The sequence below is a fragment of the Impatiens glandulifera genome, unplaced genomic scaffold, assembly GCF_907164915.1.
Source record: "Impatiens glandulifera unplaced genomic scaffold, dImpGla2.1, whole genome shotgun sequence".
Classification (NCBI taxonomy): Eukaryota; Viridiplantae; Streptophyta; class Magnoliopsida; order Ericales; family Balsaminaceae; genus Impatiens; species Impatiens glandulifera.
In genome coordinates this window covers 14709-42698 of record NW_025919724.1, presented here as the reverse complement: position 1 = coordinate 42698, position 27990 = coordinate 14709, and the positions used below count along the sequence as shown (strand labels likewise).

The 27990-nt window shown below is 33.3% G+C and overlaps 1 protein-coding gene and 1 pseudogene across 1 annotated transcript; one reads left to right on the top strand and one right to left on the bottom strand.

Moving 5' to 3' along the window:
• Positions 1-343: 343 nt before the first annotated feature.
• LOC124918404 lies at positions 344-17278 on the top strand (annotated as a pseudogene).
• A 2661-nt stretch (positions 17279-19939) lies between these two features.
• On the bottom strand, positions 19940-20953 carry LOC124918400 (disease resistance protein RPP13-like). Its single transcript, XM_047458568.1, has one exon. The coding sequence runs from the start codon at positions 20951-20953 to the stop codon at positions 19940-19942; it is 1014 nt and encodes a 337-aa protein (XP_047314524.1).
• Between the last annotated feature and the right edge of the window lie 7037 nt (positions 20954-27990).

The following is a 27990-nucleotide window of genomic DNA, read 5'->3' as shown; positions in this document are numbered from 1 at the left end:
AATTATTAAGTTCAATTAGTATTTACTTGATTATTTTTTATATGTCTAACTAGTTTATATATATAATTTATGTATTAATATATTTAAATTTATTTAAAAAATATTCTGTTCAAGCAGTGGTTTAACTAGTTGAACCGGTCTGACCGAAATACATCACAAAAACCAGGTTGATGACCGGTTTTCAAAACCTTATTTATATCCCTTCCTCTTTCCTCTCCATTTTAGTAACGGCGGAGAAACTGTACGGAACCATCTTCTCCGATCACAATAACCATTTCCCCCGCCCTAGGGTTCCTACGGTCGTCGCCGTCGTTCTCAACCATTTCATCTCTCTTAATTTCTCATGGTGGAAAAGGAATTAGACAGTGTCGTTTATCTTCATGGAGATCTCAACCTTAAAATCATCGAGGCTCGTGCCTTACCTAACATGGATTTACTAACTAAAAGAATACGTCAATGTTTCACCGCTTTCAATTCTTGTTGGAAACCTTTCTCCGCCAGACAGAAACGTCAACAGGCTCAATGCGACCATCACAAAATCATCACCAGCGATCCGTACGTAACCGTATGTCTCGCCAGAGCTACAATAGCTCGTACACGCATGATTTCAAATAGTCAGAATTCGTATGGAAAGAGAATTTCATTATCCCTTTAGTGCATCCAGTTTCGTTGGTTGAGTTTCAGGTTAAAGATAATGATGTATTCGTAGCAGATCTGATTGGAATCGTTACTATTTCTGCTGAAAGGATTAAAACTGGTGAGATGATTAACGAATGGGTGCTTTTAATTGGATGTAATGGTAAACCGCCGAAACCTAATTCTACTGTACGACTTCAGGTGTAGTTTATTCATTGTGATCGGAATCCGATTTATAGTCATGGAAATGCGCCAGATACGGAGAGGTTTGAGGTGCAATAGAGTTATTTTCCTGCACGACATGGAGGTTTGGTAACGTTGTGTCGTGACCCACCAGTTCACGATACCAGCAAACTGTAAGTAACTCAAATAAGAATAGAATACAGAATGGGTAGAGAAGAAGATGATAAAGAAATAGCAGAATGGGAAAGGAAGGAGACAAGAGAATAGAAAAAAGTCAAGAACCAAGGTTCAAGATGATTTATTAGAAGAAAGATAAAGTGTTAATCAAAAGATATCTCCAAAAGTTATAATCCCCTTCTATTTATATTAGGAGAATTTAACCATATACACATTTATTTATTAATTGTTTTTATTACTTAATTACAGTTATTAATTAACTATTTATTTAAATGATGACAGGTGGCATTTCTTTTAATGAAACTTCTTCGGTTTAAGTCTTCAGATTTCAGTATTGACAATCTTCTATTTGAACTAATACATTAGGGTTCTAACATTCCCCACCCCTTGAAAGCCTCCTTGTAGAACGCAGTTTACTTGTAGGAAATCGTTTGCAGAACTCTGGAAACTGGGACCAGAAGAACGTCCAGTCTTCCCAAGTTGAATCTTCTATCGCGGTATGAGTCCACTGAATCAAAGTTTGTGCTACGAGGTGATTTCTTTTTTTAATCAATCTTCTTTCTAATAAAGCTTCTGGCTGTAATTGTGTCTCTCCAGCTTCTCCGGTGGAAGGTAACGTCGTTTGTACCCCTTGAAGTTCTCCTAGCTTGGCCCTAAGAAGAGAAACATGAAAAACATGATGTATCTTAGAGTTCTCAGGTAATTTTAGTTTATAAGCAACTTGACCTATCTTTTCCAAGATGACGAATGGGCCGAAATTTTGTGTTGCTAGTTTAATGTTTTTTCTTGCTGCAACTGTTGTTTGTCGATAAGGCTGCAATTTCAGAAATACCCAATCTCCCACGACAAATGTTCTGTCTTGTCTTTTGTGATCCGCATACTGCTTCATTCTGTTTTGTGCCACAACTAAATTATCTTTCATCACTTGACTCATCTGAACTATTTCCTTCAAGAAATCTTCCACTGCTCCTACTGATGTCTTCACCATATTTCCCATTGGCGAATGTATCGGAGCAACTCCATATAATGCTTGATAGGGAGTCAGTTTCAATGATGAATGAAAATATGTATTATACCACCACTCAGCCAATGCTAACCACCTGCTCCAGAATTTATGTTTATATCTGCTCATACACCTTAGGTAAGCTTCTAAACATTGGTTCACCCTTTCTGTTTGTCCATCTGTCTCCGGATGATAGGCAGTACTTAACAATGAGTTTACTCCAATAACTTTTAGTAGCTCCTGCCAAAAGTGACTGATGAATATAGGATCTCGATCTGTAACAATTGATTGAGGCAATCCATGTAGTCTATAAATGTTTTCAATAAATTAATTTGCTATATGTGATGCTGTATAAGGATGCCTCAGTTTAATAAAATGACTATATTTAGTAAATCGATCCACCACTACTAAGATTGTTGTATATCCATCTGAAACAAGGAGTCCTTCAATAAAATCCATTAAAATATGTAACCAGGGTGAATCGGGAATATGCATAGGTTGTAGTAATACTGCTTTTGTAGATTTTTCATTTTTAAACCTTTGACATATATCGCATATTTTGATCATCTCTTGTACCTAATTCTTCAATCCAGGCTAATAAAAGTTTGTCTTAATTCGTTGATATGTAGCCTGTGTTCCTGAATGTCCTCCAATACTAGATTCGTGCAATAATGACAATATTTCCTTTCTCAAATTTCCTTGGTTGCCTATATAGATCCGATTTTTGTATTTGATCACTTTTCCTTCATGTTTGTAGAGAGGGCATTTGTTTGGATGTGTTGTAAGTAGGATAATAAGCTTTTGTATTTCTTTATCTTCTTTATAGGAGTCTTCATCTTCTCCTTGCCATACTGAAGTGATTGTGGAAATCATTGTCAATTCTGCAGATTCTCTCCTAAATAGTGCATCAACAACCAAGTTTGTTTTTCCTCTTTTATAGATAATAGAATAATTAAATCCGAGAAGTTTGGACAACCACCTCTGTTGTAATACTGTCAAGATTTTTTGTTCCATTAGAAACTTAAGACTCTGATGATTTGTCCGAATATTGAAATGTCTCCCATATAAGTAGTGTCTCCATTTAGTGACTACCATAAGAACAACTAACAATTCTTTCTCATATGTGGAAAATCCCAAATGTGTTTTAGAAATGGCTTTACTTAGATAAGCAATGGGCCTTCCTTTCTGCATTAGTACTGCCCCAATCCCATAATAGCTAGCATCTGTTTCAACTTCAAGATCTTCTGCAAAATTTGCTAATGTTAATACCGGGGTAGTCATTAAAGTTTGTTTAAGCGCCTTGAAAGACTTATCTGTTCATCACTCCATTTGAACATTCCTTTTTTAAGAAAATCATGTAATGGTTTTCCAATAACACCAAAATTGCATACGAAACTCCGATAATATCCCGCTAATCCAAGAAATCCTCTTAAAGCTTTTATGTTTTTTGGAACTGGTCAGTCTTGAATACATGATATTTTCTGTGGATCAACTTCCACTCCGTTTCCACTAATCAAATGACCTAAATAATCTAATTTCTTTTGTCCAAACGAGCATTTTGACTGTTTAACGAGTAGGCTATTTGCTGTGAGAATCTTTTATACTTCTTCAAGGTGTTCCAAATGTAACTCCATATTAGTACTGTAAATAAGGATATCATCGAAAAATACCAGTACATTTTTTCGCAATTTTCTCTAAAAGTATCATTCATTAATGCCTAAAATGTTGTAGGTGCATTAGAAAGACCGAATGGCATAACTCTGAATTCATATAGTCCCGAGTGAGTCCTAAAAGCTGTTTTGTGTATGTCTTCTTCTCGTACTCTTATCTGATGATATCCCGCTCTTAGGTCTAGCTTTGTGAACACCGTGGCTCCATTGAGTTCGTCCAGTAATTCATCAACTACAAGTATGGGGTATTTGTCCTTTATAGTAATTTCATTTAATTGTCTATAATCCACACAAAATCGCCAAGTTCCATCTTTCTTTTTGACTAATATTACTGGTGAAGCAAAGGAACTGGTACTACTTCTAATAAAACCTAATTTTTTCATTTCTGCCACTAGAGCTTCAATCTCTCCCTTTTGAATAAATGGATAGCGATACGGCCTTTGATTTGGGGGAACAACACCAACTTTGAGGTTTATTGCATGATCTGTAGCTCGAATGGGAGGTAGTTGACTGGGTTCTTCAAATACGGATTGATATTGTTGGATTAAGCGAGATATTCTTTCATCTATGTTTTCCCCTTTTTGCAATTAATCTGTTTTGTTGAGTTAATTGCCTTCATGTGATATAATTGTCCTATAAAACATCCCAACCCTTTCCTGATACTTTTACCCATCGTCTCACCGCTCATAAGCCTGAAAGACCCTTTTTCCGTTGTGCCGTATAGTCGAATTTTCAGTCCGTTTATTTTTACTTTCACACACCTTTTATTATAGTCTAGGCCGACTGGTCCAAATTTCTTCATCCAATCAACACCTAACACCATGTCACAACCCCCCAACTTAAGTGTTCTAATAGTGAGTGAAAACTCATAATCCTGCATCCTCTAAGTTAAGTTAGGAATACTATGTCGACTATGTAGAATTTCCTCATATGGAATAGTGACTGTCAGTGGATTTGTCTCCTTGAGATCACAACCCAATTGTCTAGCCGTGCCTTCATCAATAAATGAGTGTGTACTGCCACTGTCGATTAGAATTGAGATTTTTCTCTTCTTGAGTTATCCCAAAATCTTGAGTGTAGAGTTGTTAGTTGTTCCATTTAGGGTTTGTACTGATAGCTCTCTCTCTTCTGCAACCAATTTTTCATCTGAAACTTCCTCATTCCTTAGTTTTTCTTCTAATTCATCATCAAGACATTCTATCACAAACATTTGACTATGATTAGTGCATACATATGGCCTCGAGTATATTTTTCATCACATTTGAAACATAAACCCTTTTGTTTCTTTTCTTTAATTAATGCTCAATTTATTGTTCTTTTGGTTTGATCTTGACTAGATTTATTTCCTTTGTTGTCTTACCAGGCTGGTTTCGGAAGATTAGCTTTGTTTGAGTCTCTTGTCGTCTTTCCCGTATGCTTCACATATTTGTGTAAATGAGGTAAGAATTCATCTTTACTTTTTGCTAATCTAATGGCTCTGTCTATGATTTCTGATTCCAATAGCTTCAACGTCTCTTTTAGTTCATCCCGTAACCCCCCAAGAAACATTGCACATAATAATTTTCGCTTTGAGGTACGTTCTTGGCAATAACTAGCGATCGTAATTCCCACCATTGGTCAATGTACTCTATTAATGATCTTGTCTGTTTAAGTAGATGAAATTCAATAATTATGTTCTGATGACCTACTTCTTGAAAAGCTAATAAAACTTCATTAGTAAATTCATCCCATGAAGTTATAGTATGATCTACCAAATAATTTGTAACCCATATATCCGCTCGTCCTTTAAAGAAATAGATCGCATAATTCAGTTTGTCAATATCTTCAAGAACGAAATTTCCAAAAAACTGGTTTACCTTTCTAACCCAACCCCTTGGATTTATTCCATCAAAATTTTCCATGTCAATCCTAGGATTCTTTAAAACTATGTCACAACCCCCAACTTAAGTGTTCTAATAGTGAGTGAAAACTCATAATCCTGCATCTTCCAAGTTAAGTTAGGAATACTATGTCGACTATGTAGAATTCCCCATCTATAATAGTGACTGTTAGTGGATTTGTCTCTTTGAGATCATAACCCAATTGTCTAGCCGTGCCTTCATCAATAAATGAGTGTGTACTGCCACTGTCGATTAGAATTGAGATTTTTCTCTTCTTGAGTTATCCCAAAATCTTGAGTGTAGAGTTGTTAGTTGTTCCATTTAGGGTTTGTACTGATAGCTCTCTCTCTTCTGCAACCACTTCTTCATTTGAAACTTCCTCATTCCTTAGTTTTTCTTCTAATTCATCATCAAGACCTTCTATCACAAACATTTAACTATGATTAGTGCATACATGACCTCGAGTATATTTTTCATCACATTTGAAACATAAACCCTTTTGTTTCTTTTCTTTAATTAATGCTCAATTTATTGTTCTTGTGGTTTGATCTTGACTAGATTTATTTCCTTTGTTGTCTGACCTGGCTGGTTTCGGAAGATTAGCTTTGTTTGAGTCTCTTGTCGTCTTTCCCGCAGTCTTCACATATTTGTGTAAATGAGGTAAGAATTCATCTTTACTTTTTGCTAATCTAATGGCTCTGTCTATGGTTTCTGGTTCCAATAGCTTCAACGTCTCTTTTAGTTCATCCCGTAAACCCCCCAAGAAACATTGCACATAGTAATTTTCGCTTTGAGGTACGTTCTTGGCAATAACTAGCGATCGTAATTCCCACCATTGGTCAATGTACTTTGTTAATGATCCTGTCTGTTTAAATAGATGAAATTCAATAATGATGTTCTGATGACCTGCTTCTTGAAAAGCTAATAAAACTTCATTAGTAAATTCATCCCATGAAGTTATAATATGATCTACCAAATAATTTGTAACCCATATATCTGCTCGTCCTTTAAAGAAATAGATCGCATAATTCACTTTGTCAATATCTTCAAGAACGAAATTTCCAAAAAACTGGTTTGCCTTTCTAACCCAACCCCTTGGATTTGTTCCATCAAATTATTCCATGTCAATCCTAGGATTCTTTAGTGATAAATTTCCTACTGATTGCAATCCCATTAGTTTTGTAGGTCGTGAGCTTCCGGTTTTTTGAGATTTATTGTCGGTTGTCAAGATAGTATCTGGTCGCCTCAAAAGTCCATCTTCAACCACCTATTTCCCTCCTTTTGTATTTGAAGAAAATACTCATATAACTTTCTCCTCATTACTTTTGTTAGGTATGTTTCTTGACTCAAGCTTGGCTTCCAAATTAGTTAAGAATTTTGACTGCATTAGTTCGAGACATTTGGTCGCATCTTGTTGGAATCTTGCGGTTTCTTGATGTATGAGTTCGAATTGTTTAACATTTTCCTGTTGTAACTCAATGAATTGGGATATCAACTTTTTTATGTTACCTTTTGCTGTTCTTGAAATTATTACTGTTGTAACGTAATAAGTTGGCTTGCCACAATCGTTTCTAGTTTAGTAGAAATAGTTTCTTCTAAATTATCCATGCGCTCGCCTAACTTTTGGATGCTTTCTTCCGTGGCTTGTGATCTTGTCATTTTGTAAACAGATTTTGCCGAGGATTGTTTAGCTCTAATACCAATTTTCGTGACCCGCCAGTTCAAGATACCAGCAAACTATAAGTAACTCAAATAGAAATAGAATACATAATAGGTAGAGAAGAAGATGATAAAGAAATAGCAGAATGGGCAGAGAAGAAGACAAGAGAATAGAAAAAAGTCAAGAACCAAATTTCAAGATGATTTATTAGAAGAAAGATAAAGTGTTAATCAAAAGATATCTCCAAAAGTTATAATCCTCTTCTATATATATAAGGAGGATTTAACCATATACACATTTATTTACTAATTGTTTTTATTAGTTAATTACAATTATTAATTAACTATTTATTTAAATGATGACAGGTGACATTTCTTTTAATGAAACTTATTCGGTTTAAGTATTCAGCAGCTTTCAGTATTGACGATCTTCTATTTGAACTTATACATTAGGGTTCTGACACGTTGTATCAGGATGCTCATGTTCCTGATGGTATGCTTCCTGAGATTAAAGTGGACGGTGGTATGGATTTTAAGCATGAGAATTGTTGGGAAGATATATGTCATGCGATATTGGAGGATCATCATCTTGTTTACATTGTGGGGTGGTCGATATTCCGTAAGGTGAAGTTGGTTAGAGAACCGAGCAAGCCATTGCCGAGCGGTGGAAATCTCATACTTCGGGATTTGTTGAAGTATAAATCGCAGGAAGGCATTAGAGTCTTATTGTTGGTTTGGGATGATAAAACTTCTCATAGCAAATTCTTCATTAACACGATATGTATGATACATCCTCTTTCTCATTGTAGGTTAAGGATGATTCAAATCTTGGAGAGCATACTAAGTTAACTATAGTCTATATGGAGCTAGGATTTGAAATCTATCCTCCATAGAAACTTTTCACAAAATCTAGCTGCACTAATAATAATATCCTGCAATTAAGCAAAATGTCCTTAGGTCACTTAATTATATATATGTAACATTTTGGGTGATCTGGGTTACAACCCAGATAGCCCATAAGGTAAATCAACCATTGGCTACAGTGGTTCTTAAGAGACCAAAGTTCAGAGGTACGATTCCCCTTTTAAAACGGTTTATGTTGAAGTGAATGTAATGACGGTGGAGAATCACGCTAGCTTAAATCATACCAAAAAAAAACCAACCCTCTTTTTCTTGTTTAACTATAGATAAACTTGTTTTTGCTTCCTAAAAATGAATAAAATTACTTATAACTATTATTATATGTTTAACTAATTGAGATAATATCTTGATATATACTTTAAAAGAAAAAAAAATTGATATTAAAGAGCTGCAAAAGTTGGGTATAGATGACATGAAAGTCTTTTAAACCAATTTTTGATAGTAAATGATGCTCTTTTGATGAACTTTCATTTTTTATATAAACTTGAAATAATCAAATACTAAGACTCTTTTTACTTGTGTTAAATTTTGATATTAACGCAATTTATTTTTCAAAGTATTTTTTTCGAATTTTAGTACATTTAGGGCGGAAATTCAAGATCTTTTCTCTCTTAGACAAATAGTCTTTCTACTTGAGCTATGAGTTGTTGTTAAAATAATTTCAAGTTTAAATTGCTTTTGTTAAGAAATAATTTAACAACAAAAATATCACTCACAGATTTTGTCAATTTGTTTTCTGCAGGATGGAGTAATGCAAACTCACGACGAAGAAACTTGTAAGTTTTTCAAACACTCGTCAGTGACTTGTGTTTTGGCGCCTCGTTATGCAAGCAGTAAACTTAGAATTTTCAAGCAACAGGCATGCATGCTTAGCATTTTTCAACTATTTTCCTGTTTTTCATAACAGTCAAATCTATACAAAACAAATCACAATAAATATACATATTTTTCAAGCAGTTGATCAGGTTGTTGGGACTCTATATACACACCATCAGAAATGTGTAATAGTTGATACACAAGCACATGGAAACAACAGAAAAATCACTTCTTTTCTAGGTGGTTTGGACCTCTGTGATGTCCGTTATGATACCCCTGATCACAGATTATTTACTGATCTCAATACCGTCTTTCAAGATGATTATCATAACCCTTCATTTTCAGTAAGCACCTAAATTGGATCAAATTTATGTTGAAAGTCATAGTTCTATTGCTCATTATTAACCTATCAAGTTAAAAGAGTTGAATTTCATTTTATAGGCAGGAACTAAGGGACCAAGACAACCATGGCATGATTTGCATTGTAAAATAGAAGGGCCAGCATCATATGATGTCCTTCAAAACTTTGAGCAGAGATGGAGAAAAGCCACAAAATGGTCAGAATTTGGTAAGCGTTTTAAAAAGATGGCTCATTGGCATGAAGATGCTTTGCTTAAAGTAGAAAGGATTTTATGGATTCTCATCCCTTTGGCATCTGTTCCATGTGATGATCCTCAATCGTGGGTTTCCAAGGAGGAGGATCCCGAGAACTGGCATGTTCAGGTTATAAATTATTGATTTATAATAATTCGATTATCACTAAAAACGTTTTAAGTTGAAGTACAAATAATAATGTCATTCACTATTTAATATGATAACAGATTTTCAGATCCATAGATTCAGGTTCTGTGAAAGGGTTTTCTAAGCAAGTTCAATTAGCAGAGTCACAGGTTTGTTTGTTTGTTTATTAAACATTCAATTTTGTCACCAGTTTCCTAATTAGTTTAAAATTGGCAGAATCTAGTGTGTGCAAAGAATATGGTAATTGACAGATGTTCAAGCGATAAGATCGGCACAGCATTTCATTTATATCGAAAACCAATACTTTCTTGGTTCCTCTTATGCATGACCCTCCTACAAAGATGCAGGTTTAAATTCATTTCATTTCATTACCTTGCCATTCTTTTCGATACATATGAAAAGTCGAACTCATGACTTTGTGAACACGAGTTTTTACGCCTTCAAATCTTTTACAAAGAATTATTTATTTGAGTTGCAAATTTTGAAAGCTAAATAATAATATGTTGTCTGCAGGAGCTGACAATCTAATACCGATGGAAATAGCATTGAAGATTGCTAGTAAAATAAGAGCAAATGAGAGATTTGTAGTTTATGTGGTTATCCCAATGTGGCCAGAGGGAGTTCCCTCTTCTGCTGCTGTTCAAGAAATTCTCTATTGGCAGGTAAGTATGTTTTCAAAAATATAATTTAATAACAAAACTTATCATTTAAGTACTTAATTTCAATTAAGATCATTGTTATTTGTACCACTTGTTTATTTAGATTTAACACAAATTAAGCTAGTTTAATTCGGTGAGTTATGAAAATAGTAATAGCGACTTAAAAAATAAGTTAGCATATATCATTTAAGTGCAATTGATCAAATCAATTATATACAAAGCATTCAAATTTATATACTTTTACTTAGTTGATTCAATATTTATTTTCCAAAAACATGACTTATTCTTATTAGTATATTGTATATATCTTGTTACCTTGTTTAGATTCCTAGATTAGTGGGTTACCTTGTTTAGATTCCTAGATTAGTGGTTTACCTTATTAAGAGTCTTTTGACTAGTATATATTGTAACATTGTTTATCAATAATAACCATGGGATTAATCTCTATCATGGTATCAGAGTAAAGATCCTCTCAAGATCATCAATCGAATTTTTTTTTTCTCTTCCTCCCACCTTGCTGCCTCACGCACAAACTTCTAATGTCTGTCCCACCTACTAATTCAGACTCCTCCTCCAATCAAAGTCAGACGCCCACCACCATGTCTGTTTCTCAATACCACTCTGCTTTCTCTGTTAACAATCTCCGCTCCATAATTCCTATCACCCTAGAGATGGGTAGCGAGGAATATCTCTCTTGGGCAGACCTTCTCGAAAACCACTGCTTGATTCACAATGTTTACGAACATCTCAAACCAAAAACTCCCAACGCCTCCGAAACACCTTCAACATCTTCCGAGACCGACTCTCTTCTGTGGAAACGCCTTGACGCCCTTGTCAAGCAATGGATATTTGGAACAATATCCAAGGATCTACTAAACACGATCCAAAAACCTGGTATGACGGCTGCTCAGGCTTGGGAACGTTTAGCGAATATATTTCAAGATAACACAGGTTCTCGCGCTATGTATCTTGAAAATAGGTTTTCTCAAATTCGTCTCAATGATTTCCCAAACATGAGTGCTTATTGCACTGAATTGAAGATGATTGCGGATCAACTTGCTAATGTTGATTGCCCCGTTTCTGAAAATCGACTGGTGTTGCGTCTACTTGGGGGTTTGAATGAAAACTACGAAACAATCGCCACCATAATAGGTCAAAAGAAGCCTCTCCCATCTTTCTACGATGCTAGATCTGATTTGCTCCTTGTTGAAACAAGGAAGGATGAATTCGTCCACACAAACACCTCTTTTATTGCCTCGGACGATCGTAGCCAAGGCCGCGGAAACAACTCTAGCCAATCAGCCCGTGCTACCGGCCAGCAGCAGCAGCAGGGCACCTCTAGCGCGCAGGAACAGGCCGGCCAGGGCCGAGGACGCAGCCAGCGCGGCAGAGGACGCGGTCGCAACACCAGCCGCACATACCACCAGCAGCAGCAATTCTGGGCACCTCCTGGCCAACAGCAATGGGCACAGTGGGCGCCTGCGGGCTGGACAGCACCCCCTTGTCCCTACCCGACACAACAGATCTGGCCGCAGCAGCAAAGCGCCCCCTGGCACGCATCTGGTCAACAGCAACAAGGCGCCTCCTGGCGCGGTTCTGGCTATCAGCAGCAACACACTCGGACAGCAGGAGCAGGCGTACTCGGTTCTCGGCCACAGCAGGCCTACATGGCTGAGACGAGCCAGCAGCAGCCCCAAAGTTACGTTGCAACCGATATCAATCAGGCGATGCACACTTTATCCCTTACTCCGCCTGACGATACTTGGTACATGGATTCGGGAGCAACTTCACACATGACACCCAACTCAGGTAGTCTCTCGTCTTATTCTAATTTAAATTGTGTTAAAAATATCATTGTTGGGAGTGGACAGGAAATCCCGATTCGCGGTATTGGTAAAACTAACTTAAAACCACCCTTACCACCCTTACTTCTGAACAATGTTCTACATGCTCCCAAACTCATTAAAAATCTTATATCTATTCGTCGGTTTACTCGTGATAACAACGTCTCTGTAGAATTTGACTCACTTGGTTTTTCTGTAAAGGATTTCCAGACGGGGAAGGTTATCATGAGGAACAATAGCTCGGGGGATCTCTACCCACTCTCTCTGTCGAGCCAAAGCCAAAAACCCCCAACTAATTCTTCGTTTACTGCAATTTCGTCAAATTTATGGCATAATAGATTAGGACACCCCGGTGTCGATATTTTGCATTCTCTCAATAAATCAAATTCTATTTCTTGTAAGCCCGTTTTAGGGTCTAAACTCTGTGAGTCTTGCATCTTTGGTAAACAAGTTAAGTTACCATTTACCAATTCTGTCTCTTATACTACTTCCCCATTCGATATTATTCATAGTGATTTGTGGACGTCGCCTGTGCTAAGTACAAATGGACATAAATACTATATTCTGTTTCTTGATGATTACACAAATTTCCTTTGGACTTTTCCAATTGGAAACAAATCCCAAGTATTCTCCGTCTTCTCTACACTTCAAAATCAAATTCAAACACAATTTCAAAAGCCCATTAAAACAATCCAATGTGACAACGGAACTGAATATAACAACAGTCAATTTCGTACATTTTGTGACAAAAATGGTCTACAATTTCGCCTCTCTTGCCCCTATACTTCTCCTCAAAATGGTAAAGCAGAAAGAAAAATACGCACCATAAATAACATGATTCGAACATTGCTTACTCATGCTTCTCTCCCGTTAAATTTTTGGCATCACGCCCTCGAAATGACCACTTATCTCCTAAATATTCTTCCAAATAAACAAATTCGAAATTTCTCACCCACTCAACTTCTATATAACCGAACTCCTTCTTACTCTCACCTAAAAATTTTCGGTTGTCTTTGCTATCCTCTTCTTCCTCCAACCACTATTCACAAACTTCATAAACGCTCTACCCCTTGTGTCTTTTTAGGATACCCCTCTAATCATCGCGGCTACAAATGCTACGACCCAGCCTCAAAAAGATTTATCATCTCTCGTCACGTCATTTTTGACGAAACAAAATTTCCCTTTTCTCTTGTCCAAAACCCAAACTCAACTCACCCATCTCAATCCGAACCAATAACCATCCCAATACACATCCAAACCCCGCCCATCACCGAGTCCATTTCCCCACCAAACAACACTCCATTACCGAGCCCATTATCAACTCAACACACTCCACCAAACCCACCATCACCCATCACCACTTCACCAGGCCCAAACCCAAACACGACCAGCCCGTCCACAAGACCAAACCGTCCAAATCATTCACCAACCATCATCAATCCAACACGGACAATACGAACCCGCGCAATGGATGGGATTGTCTGTCCAAAACGCATTTTCAATCTAAACACACTCACATCTCCATCGCCTATTCCCAAAAACCCAAAGTTAGCTTTATCAGACCCGAATTGGAAAGCCGCCATGGACGATGAGTTTAACGCTTTAATTAGTAATAAGACTTGGGACTTGGTTCCGCGTCCTCAGGGTGTTGATATTATACGATGCATGTGGATTTTTAAGCATAAAACTAACTCTGACGGCTCTTTTGAGAGGCATAAAGCCCGTCTTGTTGGTGATGGCAGGTCTCAGCAGATTGGAATCAATTGTGAAGAAACCTTTAGTCCTGTTGTCAAACCAGCCACCATACGAACTGTTCTGAGCATTGCTTTATCGAAGTCTTGGTCCATTCACCAAATGGACGTCAAGAATGCATTTTTACATGGTAATCTCAACGAAACAGTTTACATGCATCAGCCTTTCGGTTTTAGAGACAAAATCTTTCCCGACCATGTTTGTTTATTGCGCAAATCTTTATACGGCTTAAAACAAGCTCCTCGTGCTTGGTATCAAAGGTTTGCAGATTTTGTCTCTACAATCGGTTTTACACACAGCACGACTGATCATTCGCTTTTTATCTATCAACATGGGTCCGAAATTGCCTATCTACTCTTGTATGTTGATGACATTATCATTACGGCTTCGTCTGATCAGTTACGTCAGACTCTCATGAAAAGCTTAGGCGCAGAATTTGCTATGAAGGATTTAGGTAAATTAAGCTATTTCTTGGGAGTTGCTGTATCGTATACTAAGGATGGACTTTGTCTTAGTCAGAAGAAATATGCTGAAGAAATTATTGATCGTGCTGGAATGTCTACTTGCAAATCAACACAAACGCCGGTCGATACAAATGGCAAACTTGGAAAATCAACTAGTCCACCAGTCTCTGACCCCACTCATTACAGAAGTTTAGCCGGAGCACTACAGTATCTTACTTTCACACGTCCTGATATTTCATATGCAGTCCAGCAAATTTGCCTCCACATGCATGATCCGAAAGAGGCTCACTTGGCTGCCTTACACAGAATCATTCGATACTTACAGGGTACAAAGCACTATGGCCTTCATCTTTACAAATCCTCACTGTCTACACTCGTTTCATATACTGATGCAGACTGGGGAGGATGTCCAGATACCCGTCGCTCTACATCTGGCTATTGCGTCTTCCTAGGCGATAATCTTCTGTCTTGGTCGTCAAAACGGCAATCCACACTTTCTCGTTCTAGTGCTGAAGCTGAATATAGAGGAGTTGCCAATGTTGTCTCCGAATCCTGTTGGCTTCGCAATTTATTGTTAGAACTTCGTATCTCATTGGACAAAGCCACACTGGTCTACTGCGACAACATAAGTGCGATTTATCTCTCCCAAAATCCGGTCCAACATCAACGTACCAAACACATCGAAATGGACATACACTTTGTAAGGGAAAAAGTAGATAGAGGTAAAGTTCGCATTCTTCATATGCCTTCTCGTTTTCAAATCGCTGACATATTCACCAAAGGACTTCCGCGCATACTATTTGAAGATTTCAGAGACAGTCTCAGCGTCCGAGAATCTCCCGTTTCGACTGCGGGGGTGTATTAGTATATTGTATATATCTTGTTACCTTGTTTAGATTCCTAGATTAGTGGGTTACCTTGTTTAGATTCCTAGATTAGTGGTTTACCTTATTAAGAGTCTTTTGACTAGTATATATTGTAACATTGTTTATCAATAATAACCATGGGATTAATCTCTATCAATTCTATACTCATATTTTAGTATATGCTTAATTTTTAGTTTTATCAATCTCACTTAACCTATTTGTTTTGTAGGGACAAACCATGCAAATGATGTATGACATTATTGCTAAAGAGTTGAAATTCATGCACATTAAAGATGCACATCCTAAGACTACCTTAATTTTTACTGCCTTGGTAAACGCGAAGAATCTCCATTGGAAAATTCCCAATCCAGCGACCAATCTTCAAAAGGAGAAACGGTAACACTATTTTCGCGAAAATCATAAAAATTTGGTGAAACTCATACAATAAAGATTAAGTTATGACATCGTAACACGATGAAAAGATCGATGTTAACAACTCATAAGAAAATAACCATCATTCGACACGCTTGATGCTCAGAATTTGCATGTTAAAATAAGTATATAATGTATGTAAACATGGGAATGCCCATGATGATTGGAAATGTCCATATATATATATAGTTGTATTTTATAAATTATATTATTACATCTATTAATATAATTTATAAAATACAACTATATATATATATATATGGAGATTCCCATATTTACAGACTCAATCATCACGGGCATTCCCATGTTTACATACATTATATACTTATTTTAACATCATTAATTAAGTTGAAATTTGAAGTATTTTTAGACATTTGATTACAGATTTCAGCTTCTATGTACATGCAAGTAAATGGATCATAGTAGATGATGAGTATGTAATTTTGGGATCTGCAAATATAAACCAGAGATCTATGGCGGGTTCAAGAGACACAGAGATAGCTATGGGTGCGTATCAACCCCATCATACATGGCTAAGAATAATCATATGCATCCCCATGGCCAGGTTTGCCTACTTTAAAGTTTCTTTCTTGCTTAATTTTCTTTTAAGAAAGGTAAATATTTTATTTAGCTCGGGCAAAATACACTCAACGAAAATGACACGACCCCTAATTTCCTAAAAAAAAGTAAAACGCAAAATACACATTTATTCACTCGTCCTATCCAAATTATTTTGAAGTTTAGTAACTCATGAGCCAGACTCATTACCGACCCCGAGGTTTAGGGGGTCATAAACGAACAATAAATGTGTTATTATTTTTTATTTAAATAGGTATATTTTATGTTAGATTAAATAAAAAAGAATAGCTTTGTGATATTATTAACAAAAATAACTTATTGTAGTTATTTAAATGTTATATGAACACATTGTAGTCCATTGTTCAAAACATATTAGGGTGGCTTAGATGGCCTTATTCTATGGTCAATCGTGTTTTGAATTGATTTGGTTTTCGATTTATTTATTTTTGTCATTTTTGATATAATAAAGAACAAATTATCTTGATATGTATTGTGATGAAATTAGATATACGGATACAGAATGTCGTTATGGGCAGAACACCTAGAGAGTATCGACTACTGCTTCAATCATCCCCAAAGTTTGGATTGCTTGAGAATCGTGAACAAGATTGTGAATGATAATTGGGCTAAATATGTAGCCGACAAATTCACTCCCATGGTGGGACATCTAATTAAATACCCAATTGAAGTTTCCTCTGATGGTGAAATTGGCCATTTGCCAGGCCATGAGTATTTCCCCGATCTTGGTGGACGTATTCTTGGTGGGAGAACCAACCTCCCGGACGCCTTATTCATTTAACATCGTTCAATGTTCTTTATTTTCTCTTGGCAAATGAGCGTTTTCTCAACGTAATGCCAATGTGCTTGAGCCTAACTTAACAAAATAATATATATTATATATTGAAGGCACCCAAGATCACAATAATGATCAAGTTAGCTTTGTATAACGATTCATATATCATACAAATCTCTCATTGTGTATAATGGCAAGGTGATTCCTTTGCGTCTTTATTGATTTAAACTAGCTAGTCAAAATTCAATAATTTAAAATAGTTATATTTATTTTAGTGATTGAAGGGTGTTAAAATAAAGAATAATAAAAAAAAAACAAAAGGGACAATTAAAATATTTTCAAAAAGGAATGTGAGCTGTGAGCATCAATTAGTGTTCATAAGTTATTGTTTTCAATTATATGGTTTGTCAAATACCTTATTATTTGAAAAAATCTTATATATATATATATATATATATATATGTATATTCAATCACCCCAATCCTAAGCACAAACGTAAAACTGTTATGGACTCATTTTGAACTAAAAATCAACAAATTCTTTGGATATAAGTTCAAATATAAGGTTTTGATATAATAAAAACTGATATATTTTTGTCGAATATATAATCAATTCAAATAATCGAGCCAATATGGGACTCAACAAATATATTAATTAAAGTTAGACTCATGAATAAGTTGTACAAATATACCAATTTCATATTTTTATTGTGTTGGTTATAATTAATTATGTTTGATTAATAAGATTAAAATGAATTTATAATGACGTCATAATATGATTTATTGGATATATATATATATTTTTTTATTAATTCGACTTCATCTTATACATCCAATCTAATCCATCTAGTAGGTCGGGGACACGCTACTTTGTTATATCATTGTGTTTTGGGGGTGTTAAATTACATTTTAGGTTTCATTTGCTTTTTTTTTGTATTGGTTTAATTGTAAAGTTTAACTACTCTCATTTATATCACATTGAATTGATTACCATGTAGTATGTCCGGATTTAAATATATTCAAAAATTAATTGACTTAATCTGATTTATGATTACCCTAATTTTATCTAATTAATGTTTATTATTTTAGTTGAAAAATATGCATGTATGAGAAATGCTGAATTAAAACTTACTTTTAAGAGCATTAGTTTTTATATGTTAAAATGGCCTCACCATAGTTGCCCTTATACAACATTAATATATCTAGCAACCTATCATAGACAATAGAGATTGCATGAAACTTATTATTCAATAGTAATCATAACTAGTCACTTTTTTAGCTTCTCCAACCATCCTCTAGCCATCAAACCCTACATGTGAAAACACACAAATGATTGGGGCAATAAAAACAATAATTTTTTATCTTTACAAAAAAAATTAGAAAAAATTACTTGTTGCAGTCGACGTGAGAGTCGATAGGGATATTGGTGACTAGTTGGCAAGTCTTTGGAAGCTTCTTAGCATTGTTATAGTTGATTGTAGTGTCGGCATGAGCTGTTTGTTTAAGACATTGGCACAAAATCTTTCGATAACTTTGTGAAGCAGATGCTATCTTATCTAACGCTTTGGCTCCCAAGCAACATTGAAGACTCGGGGAAGCAGAGTTATCCGTATTTCTAAGGAATGTGGAACACGATGACAATTGTGACAGCTTCCTGGCAAGTTGCAGCGGATTCCACTGTGGGCATCAATAGCATCACACTCGAAGATATAACAAGAAGCCCTAAACCGAACATAATTGATCCATTCATCATGGTTGGTTGGAATTGGAGTAGTTGCAAGTTTATGTATATTTCTTCTTCTTCCTTCTTTGTGGGTGTACGTGGTTATGCATGGATGAAGCTATCATTTATATAGATTATTCGTGAGGGTATTTTAGTCACTACATAGTATATAATTTGTTTATTTGGAAGGTTTTGATGTTACTATTTTGCATCAAGGTGTGCATTTGGTAATAAATTAATTTTTGGTTATAGACAAAATTGATTTATTCGTTTACCTTTATTTTATGCTTTTTTTTAGCTACCAATATACTTAGGTCATAATCATCCATAAATTGAAGAGATCATTTATAATTATGATAGTAAATATTGAAAAGAAAAAAAAGTTAAAAAAATATATATTAAAATAAATAAAATATACAGTTCAGATCTGATTTAAGTAAGAATAAAAAAATTCAAGAAATCACCGTTAATAGTATTAATACCAAACTTTATCTTCAATTGACTCATATTCTTAATATATATATATATATATATATATATATATATATATTATATATAATTTATAACTAAATGATCAAATAAAATAACCCAATTAAAACTGAGAAGAAACGAAAAACAGGATCTTGACAAAAATCCAAAACCATAAATCATTAACACCTTACATAGACTCGTCGTCGTCTTCTTCAAAGATTGCAGGGGGCTTCATAGTATGTTAGTTTAATTTTTGGAATATGCTCGACTTTCCAAAACTCTGGATCATGGGGTCCCATCTTTTGTTCTATCCCTGTGGGTACCGTTGGTAGAGATAGGCATTTATTGATTTCTAGCTTTCTTAGCCTAGACATAGCTCCTTTTGTCAAAACTACACTCTTCAAAGAGCCCATTCCAGTAAGGTGGAGCTCCTTCAAAGAGCCCATTCCAATAGAGGAAGTTGTATATTCATATAAATTGATGAGGAAGGTATAAAGAAGTCAGACGGCTCAATTTCTCTATCGCTGAGGATACATGCGTCCAGTTTTGTAGAGTTAGTGACAGAACAGCTAGACTCTTTAAATTTGTCAACATTCCAATTTCTTCTATCACATTTATCACATTCACATTCGGCTGATCCGCATCAAACCCAATCAATTTCTCTAACTTGCTCAATTTTTCGAAACACTTTGAACCATATTTCTATTAACCAGTTCAATTAGGTAGCCCTCAGCAACCTCTTCGCGGGTATATCCTACCAGTTTGTCTTCGGCGAATCCTTCAGACACCCATAATCGAATGAGCCTGGATCTTTTGATGACTTGATCTTCCGGAAACATCATCTCATCACTTCCTAAGGGCTGATCAACACACTGAATATCATCAAGCTCAATAATGTATCTCTTTTGTTGCAGATAATTATTCAGTGTGTTGATCAGCCATTCGACACCATCTGACCCTTCTTTTAATTCTCCTTTAAAACTCTTCAAGGAAGCTCGGAGAAGTCCCGAGATAGTAAATGACTGAGAAACGGTTATCCAAGCTCGGCAATCAAAGCTCTCCTTTACTGCTCGACTCTCGTAGACTTTCTTTACCAGAGTCGTCTTTCCTACGCCCCCCATCCCTACCACGGTGACAATAAATAGATTCTTATCTTCCACATTAAGCAATGTGGATAATTGGCTCTTGGAATCGTCGATTCCCACCACCTCAGTATCTTGGACAAATAGAGCATCAAGTCTCAAGGCATGCCCTCCCAAATATTCATGATCATGTGATGTACTCGGAAGAGAAAATGTCTCTCTTCTTTCTTTGATTCCTTTCATCTTCAAGCTGATGAGTTTTATCTTTTCAGATAAGAGGTGCCTTGTTCTCAGATTTTGCAGATGAAAGATCTGTGCTCTTAGAAAGTGATGAGATGGCAGTGTCAAAAGAAGTAAGAACTCTTCCACAACGTCTTCGGTCTCAAAAGCCAAGTCTCTGACTTGTTTCACCCATATCTTCAGTGCATCGTCTTTTTCATTTATTGATTCCGCCATCTTCAGAAATGAATTTATGTACTCCAAATCATCTTTTAAACCGCTCACTCTTTGGCTAACATTGGTCATAGACTTAGTTTCTTTTGCAAGAAGTTTAATCAGCATTTCCAGTGCTACCACCGTCGTCCCAGTTGCTATCGATTCCATTTTGCAATGTGGTGTTGTATTCACGGCTAGAAATATTTGAAAGTTTAATGTGTTTTTTTGCTTTGTGCATGCTCTATCAAACGTTCGGTCTTTTATAATACTAAGTTGTACAAGGCATCTTTCATTTTCCCGGCATTCAAGGAAAGATTAATGGTATCGAATTTGATCTTCTTTCACTTTTTCGTCGTTCAAGGCAAGTATGTAATGGTTTTACTTTTCGTTCAAGGTATGCAAATTTTCTTTCACTTTTTTCGTCGTTCAAGGCAAGTATGTAATGGTTTTACTTTTCGTTCAAGGTATGCAAATTTTCTTTCACTTTTTTTCACTTTTTTCGTCGTTCAAGGCAAGTATGTAATGGTTTCACTTTCCGTTCAAGGTATGCAAATTTTCTTCAACTTTTTTCGTCGTTCAAGGCAAGTATGCAATGGTGGGCTCTAGCCCAGGGTAGAAATTTAAAACAATATAATTGTATATGTATATGAGTAACATATATGATGTAGTCTAGTTGGCATTGGAGTGAAATGATAATGGGGAGGTCGGGTGATCAAACCCTTGCCTCTCCCTTAGTTTTGTATAAATTATTACAAATTTTATTTATTTTTTATTCTATTTTAAAAGTTAATATAATCATAATTATACTCTTCTAATTTTAATTTAAATCATTTAAAAAATTATATAAATTAATATATTATTTAGTCATTTAAAACATTTATATGCATTAATGATCTATAAATTAATTTAAAATGTCTATCCACTTAATAATATATTTTTATCATTATTTTGTAATTTTATTATTATTTTCATATTTTATTTACTTTTTCCTATATTCTCATATAATTAGCTTTCCTTATTATAATTTCATATTTTCTTTATTTATATATATATAGTTAATTTTTTATTTAAAACTTAATGAATTTAACTTTTTATATTTTTAAATTTAATTTTCTTTAAATATATAGTTTTAAATTTATAAATTTCTTTTTTAAATGAAATATTCTTATCTTTGATTAGATTTTATATATTTATTTTATTTTAGTAAAGATATTCATGGAACGATTGTGTCTATACTTGAAACAAATTCCCTCCCAATATAGATGATTATGGAATCGGTGAGAAAATTTTCTCCCATTTTATTACGATAAACTTTTTTAATATGTTTCATAGCAGAAAATGCTCGTTCATTAGTCGTCGTTGAAACATGTAGAGTTAAAACCAAGGTTTTGAAAACCGTTTCGGTCATCAACCCGATTTTTGTGGTGTATTTCGGTCCGACCGGTTCAACCGGTTAAACCATAGGTTGAACCGGATTTTTTTTTCTTCTTTTTAAAAATAAATTTAAATATATTAATACATAAATTATATAAACTTTCTGTAAATCTGAAGAACAACCGAAGATCTAAAGAATAGTCGTGAGTTATGGGAAAAAAAGTAGATAATCGTGATAAGAACAATCTTCTTTCTCCTTTTGTCTTCGATATTTCTCCTTCGTCGTCTTCATCATATTTCTTTCTTTCTCTGTTTCTGTTTACTTTAATAACTAAACAAAAACAAAAGTCTAAAGCAAAAGTAAAAACGAAAAAGCAAAAAGTAATAATATAGACTCACAGCTTATTAATAGACTTAATAGTATAATACTGACAAAGAAATAATTAAATATTATTATAATAATTATATAAACTTTATATAATTTACCTTTCAAATCGGAAAAAATCGGTATATTTTTAGGTTCAGACGGACGGTCAGACCGGATTTTGACCGGTTCGAAAGGTGACCGTTTTGAAGATAAAACCCGGACCGCTCACCAAACCGTTTCGCGGTCGGACCGGTTAGACCGCCGGTCAGACCGGTTAGACCGTCGGTCGGACCGCGTATTTTAAAACCTTGGTTAAAACTAAACGGATCAACCTATCAATCAAATGATACTGTTCCAATTTTTTTGTTTCAAATAAACCTCGGCACAATTCTGAGTTAGTGGACGTATTTTGGAAATTTTTATGACAAACTATATCAATCTCAAAATATTGTAGTTGACTTCTCAAATGATGCATTTCTTGTTTGGTGAAATCCTCGAGATAATACTTCTTGGCGATAGTCAAAATTTTGTCGATGTTAAAGTTTTTAAATTTATCGTTTGGGTCCAAAGTAGAACAAAGCGAAAAAAGTTCGACTGTCTCATCACTGAATCTGAACTAAATATAATTTTGAGTAGTAACTTTTTTTTATATTCTTTTAATAAATTAAATTTACGTGGTTAAAATAGAATAAATATATTATAGAATATATTAGTGAGATAAAATAAATATAATATAATATATAATATAAAATTAATTGGTTATGGTGGGCTCCTAGCTATAATATATAATTTAGTCAATTAGATAGCTATATAATTTTATATTATATAATATTATATATAACAAATTAAATCCCTCCGTGCTACCGCCCGAGTCCAGCTGTAAGTGGCTCCGCCCTGTGAATAATCATGATGACTATTATAACGGTTTTTGTTTTTCTTTTTATCAAAAATTTGGAATGTAATTCAAGGAAACTAATTGTATTTGTACACTTTTTTAAATAATATCAAAACAAATTAAGTGTATTTTGGTGTTTATATTAATTTTAGTTATTAAAAGTTTGTAAAACTAAAAAGTATAATCAAGGACATATTGTTGTTTCATTCATAATCAGATTATTTTCATAAATAAATTATACCCATCCTTCTACAAAATATATAAATTTAGCTTGGTTGTGTTTATTATAAAAATTCTATCACAATTAAATATAGTTCTCTTCTAATTAAGAATGGTGATTTGAAATTGTTCTGGGTAATCGAACCAAATTATTCCATTTGCGATAATTTTTTTTTCGAAATCGAACGAGGATGGTATTTGTGTTCCCGATCTCACTCCGAACACTATAAACACAACTAAATATATAAAATCACAAATATATTTATTTATTAATTATATTTTATAAGGGTGTAAATTTATTTTTTATAATAATATAATATTTAAATATATTACCACATATATTATATTAAAAAAATTATTTTTATAATTTTATTTTATTTATCTTTTTAATATTTTATAAACAGTGTCCGGTGTGGATTCAACGTAACCGAACAAGGGGCGGGGATGGTACTAAAAATATACCCGAAATAAAAACGGGAAAAACCGCCTCATTATCATCCCTGCTCTTAATTACTTAATTTATTAATCAAAATATTAAATATCTTCTATTTTTATTTTAAGTTCACAATCATAAATTTTAAGAGTTTGTGCTTAGTATTTTTTTGAAAAGATATTACTTGATAAAAAGTAGTTTTTTTTGTTTTTTTTTTTGTTAAAATGAATTATTGCAATATTATTTTATATTTAAATTTAAAATTTAATCAAAATAAAAAAAAGAATATTTTTATATTTTATTTAATAAATTAATTTTTTAAAAATTCAAACAGCAAAAACCATTAATCAAGTGAGCTCCTAATGTCAGTTTTTGGATTATTTGAATCTATCCAAATATTTTAATTACTTTTTATAATAACATTCCAAACTAGGACTTAAAATAAATAAATCCAATTTTTAATTGGTCCCAATTACTCCATGATGAGATTAGGTATCATGGATCCTAGGTGTTCTCATGTTTCTTCTTTTTGTTTCTTTCTAATTATGTTTACCCAAGTTTTGGTTGTTAAGCTTATATTGACTATTTACAACTCAATTATTTATGAACTTTGGAAGTTATAGCAATTTTTGTAAACAAATAATGCAACATAAATTAAAAATATTTCAAAATCAAAGAAATATATATATATATATATATATATATATATATATATATATATATATATATATATATATATATATATATATATATTATGAAAAGTATTTCCCACAACCATCCACAATAGAAATAATTTATTTTGAATACTCTATAGCCAGTTCACAAATCACATAACATAAAATATCATAATTTGAAGATTACAATACAAAGTACTACTCTAACTAAATTCCCAACACTAAAATCAATAAAGGCTGCTATTTTTCCTCACATAGTTTAATTTAAGCATAAATAAAATAAAAAATTGATTAAAACCAAAATGTCACGATAATAATAATATAGATATGGCAAATTATAGAGATCTAAGAATAATATATATATATATATATATATTAATAAATTTAAATTCCTAATATTTAGAAAGTTTAGTCCATGGTTAGATCATTTAAAAATAATAATTAATAAATAATAATATTTTATGTTTAGTTGTAATATATATATATATAATCATGTTTAATTTTTAAAGTGTCCGGATTGCCGAGTCGAGAACTTTGGTTAATTTGGATATATATGTGAGAGTAAATGAATATTTGGTCGGATTGTGGGTTGACCCGTCCATAAACTTAAAACGGTTAAAAATAAAATTAAAAATGCTATTTGTATGTTTCAAACTTGCAACATAACAAAGAAGTGTAACCCTTTAACCAACTAAGCTAACAACACTTTATATTTTAGATTTAACACTAAATTTGATGAATGCGAGACATTTGAACAATAAAAATTCAAATTTTTAATTAACTAATATATATATATAATGATGCTTAATTTTTAAAGTGTCTGGATTGTCGGGTCGAGGGTTGTGGTTAATTTGAATATATATGTGAGAGTAAATGGATACTTGAGTTGGATTGTTGGTTGACCCGCTCATAAACTTAAAATGGTTAAATATATATATATAATGATGTTTAAGTGTCCGGATTGCCGGGTCGAGGGTTGTGGTTAATTTGGATATATATGTAAGAGTGAATGGATACTTGGGTCGGATTGTGGGTTGAACCGCCCATAAACTTAAAATGGTTAAAAATAAAATTAAAAATATTATTTGTATGTTTCGAAATTGCAACCTAACAAAAACAAGTACAACCTTTAACAAATTATTCGTATATATTAAAATTTTTAAACATTTAATACATATTATTATAATTTATTTTATTTTTATTTTTATTTGGTGAATTGCACGGATTTTTCTAGTGTACATATAATATATAATATATATTCAAACATTAAAACTGACAAATGATGTCGCTACTAGAATCACCAATGAAATCACACTAATCAAAATAATCTTTTCTTCCATTTCCCTATTCAAAACAACATAAAATTTATTTTATTAGCTGATCAAATTGAAATGTAATAATATTTTCAAATAAATATTTAGCCTACCCACCCTTGAAAATATTGTAGTCTAGAGGAGGAGCTGCATGCTATGATAGAGGGGAATGGAGATAAAACAAGGAAACTCCATATCTTATATTATAGATTGGAAGAAGCAATCATTCTATTTTTTTTTTCTTACTTAATATTCTTAAAGACGGTAAGATTTATTTATAATTTTTATATTAAAATATATAATATCACATAACATATTTATTTATATATATATATATATAATAATGAATATTGAGGTTCGATACACAACCTCATAATATGATTTCTATCTCATCTCAAAATTTTCCTCTCCTAATTAACTCTCTAAAATTACTCTATTTTCTAAATTAATTTCTTTATTTTATTTTCTAGATTTCTCTCTCCTTTCATAATTTATATTTCTAATTAACTCCTAATATTACTCTCCTCCTTAAATTTTATTTATTTATTTTATCTTCTCTCCCATCATAATATATAAAATTATTCAAGTGTCTTCTCCATCACTCAAATCAGGCGAGAATGTCAATTGGCCACAGTTCAACAAGTCAAAAGCGGCGATTGGAACAGCCTTTTGAGGACTATTCCAGAAGGTGTCAGAATCCTTGACACACTTTCATCCTATCATCTAAATAACCATGAGGATTCTCGTGTTTGGAGTGTCGAAAACAATTGTAGGTTCAATTCAGGTTCTACTTTGCTTGGGAAATGAGGAGTCCATTGAACACCTCCTTGGGAACTACCCTTTTGTCTCCTTGCTTTGGCGCAGATTCTCCGCATCAATGAGCCTCCTCAACTTCCCAAACGAATGGACCGACATCAAGGACCTCGCCATCATAAAGACCAAGAGCAACAACTTTAGTTCCAATACCTTCAAGTATTTTTTCGCCAACATTGTTTATCACATTGGATGGAGAGAAACGCTACAGCCTTCTCAGGTGTCCGCAACAATGCGAATACAGTTTTGAACAATATTATCACTAACGACAACTCCCTCATCTGAACGTGGAGACGTATTCCCACCAGCGAGAAGAATTGGTTAATCTGTAAAAACTAGAACATCGCTTACGAGAAAGTCACCATGACCACTAATTTCATTGCACTTTAATTCTAAATTCTCATTTGTTATCTTTTATCTCTCTTTTATTGTACCTCATTCAGTTTGTCTTTACTCAGATTTCCTTTAAACTCATTTAACTCATTTACCTTTTTGTGGCTTTTATTATATTGACGTTATATCGTCTTTCAAAAAAATATATTTAAAATCTTATATATATATATATATATTATAATATATATATATATATAATTTAATTATTTTATAATTTTTTTACAATATATGATTTTAGAATTATTTCATAATTTTTCTTTCCTAATTAACTTTTAAAAGTATTTATTTTTTAAAATTAATTTACAAAAACTTTGATATAATATATATTAATTTCGCAATATATTTAAATATAATATATATATATATAACTAAAATATTATTTACTCCTTCCTAATTAATTCTTTTTTAAATTCATAATATATTCTCTTCCATAATTTTACTTACTAATTAACTCTTAAAATCGCCGTCTTATCTAAATTAAAAAAATTCTCTCATCTTAATAATATATATTATTATTATTATTGACTTATAATTACAAATATCGTATTGTGTCATTTTATATCAATATCGGGTTAGATCGTCTCATTTCCTAGCTCTATTAGTTATATATCCATCTTGATTGCTCCAAGTTATTGTACTTGTTGGTAAAAAAAAGTTAAAAGCTTTTGTTTATTATTTTATTGGAATTTTTATTTATAATTAAAAAACAAAAAGTAAATGACAT

What these genes read in the sequence shown, in the direction of transcription:
- LOC124918400 (XM_047458568.1), bottom strand. Translation starts at nt 20,953, where the DNA reads ATGGAATCGATAGCAACTGGGACGACGGTGGTAGCACTGGAAATGCTG.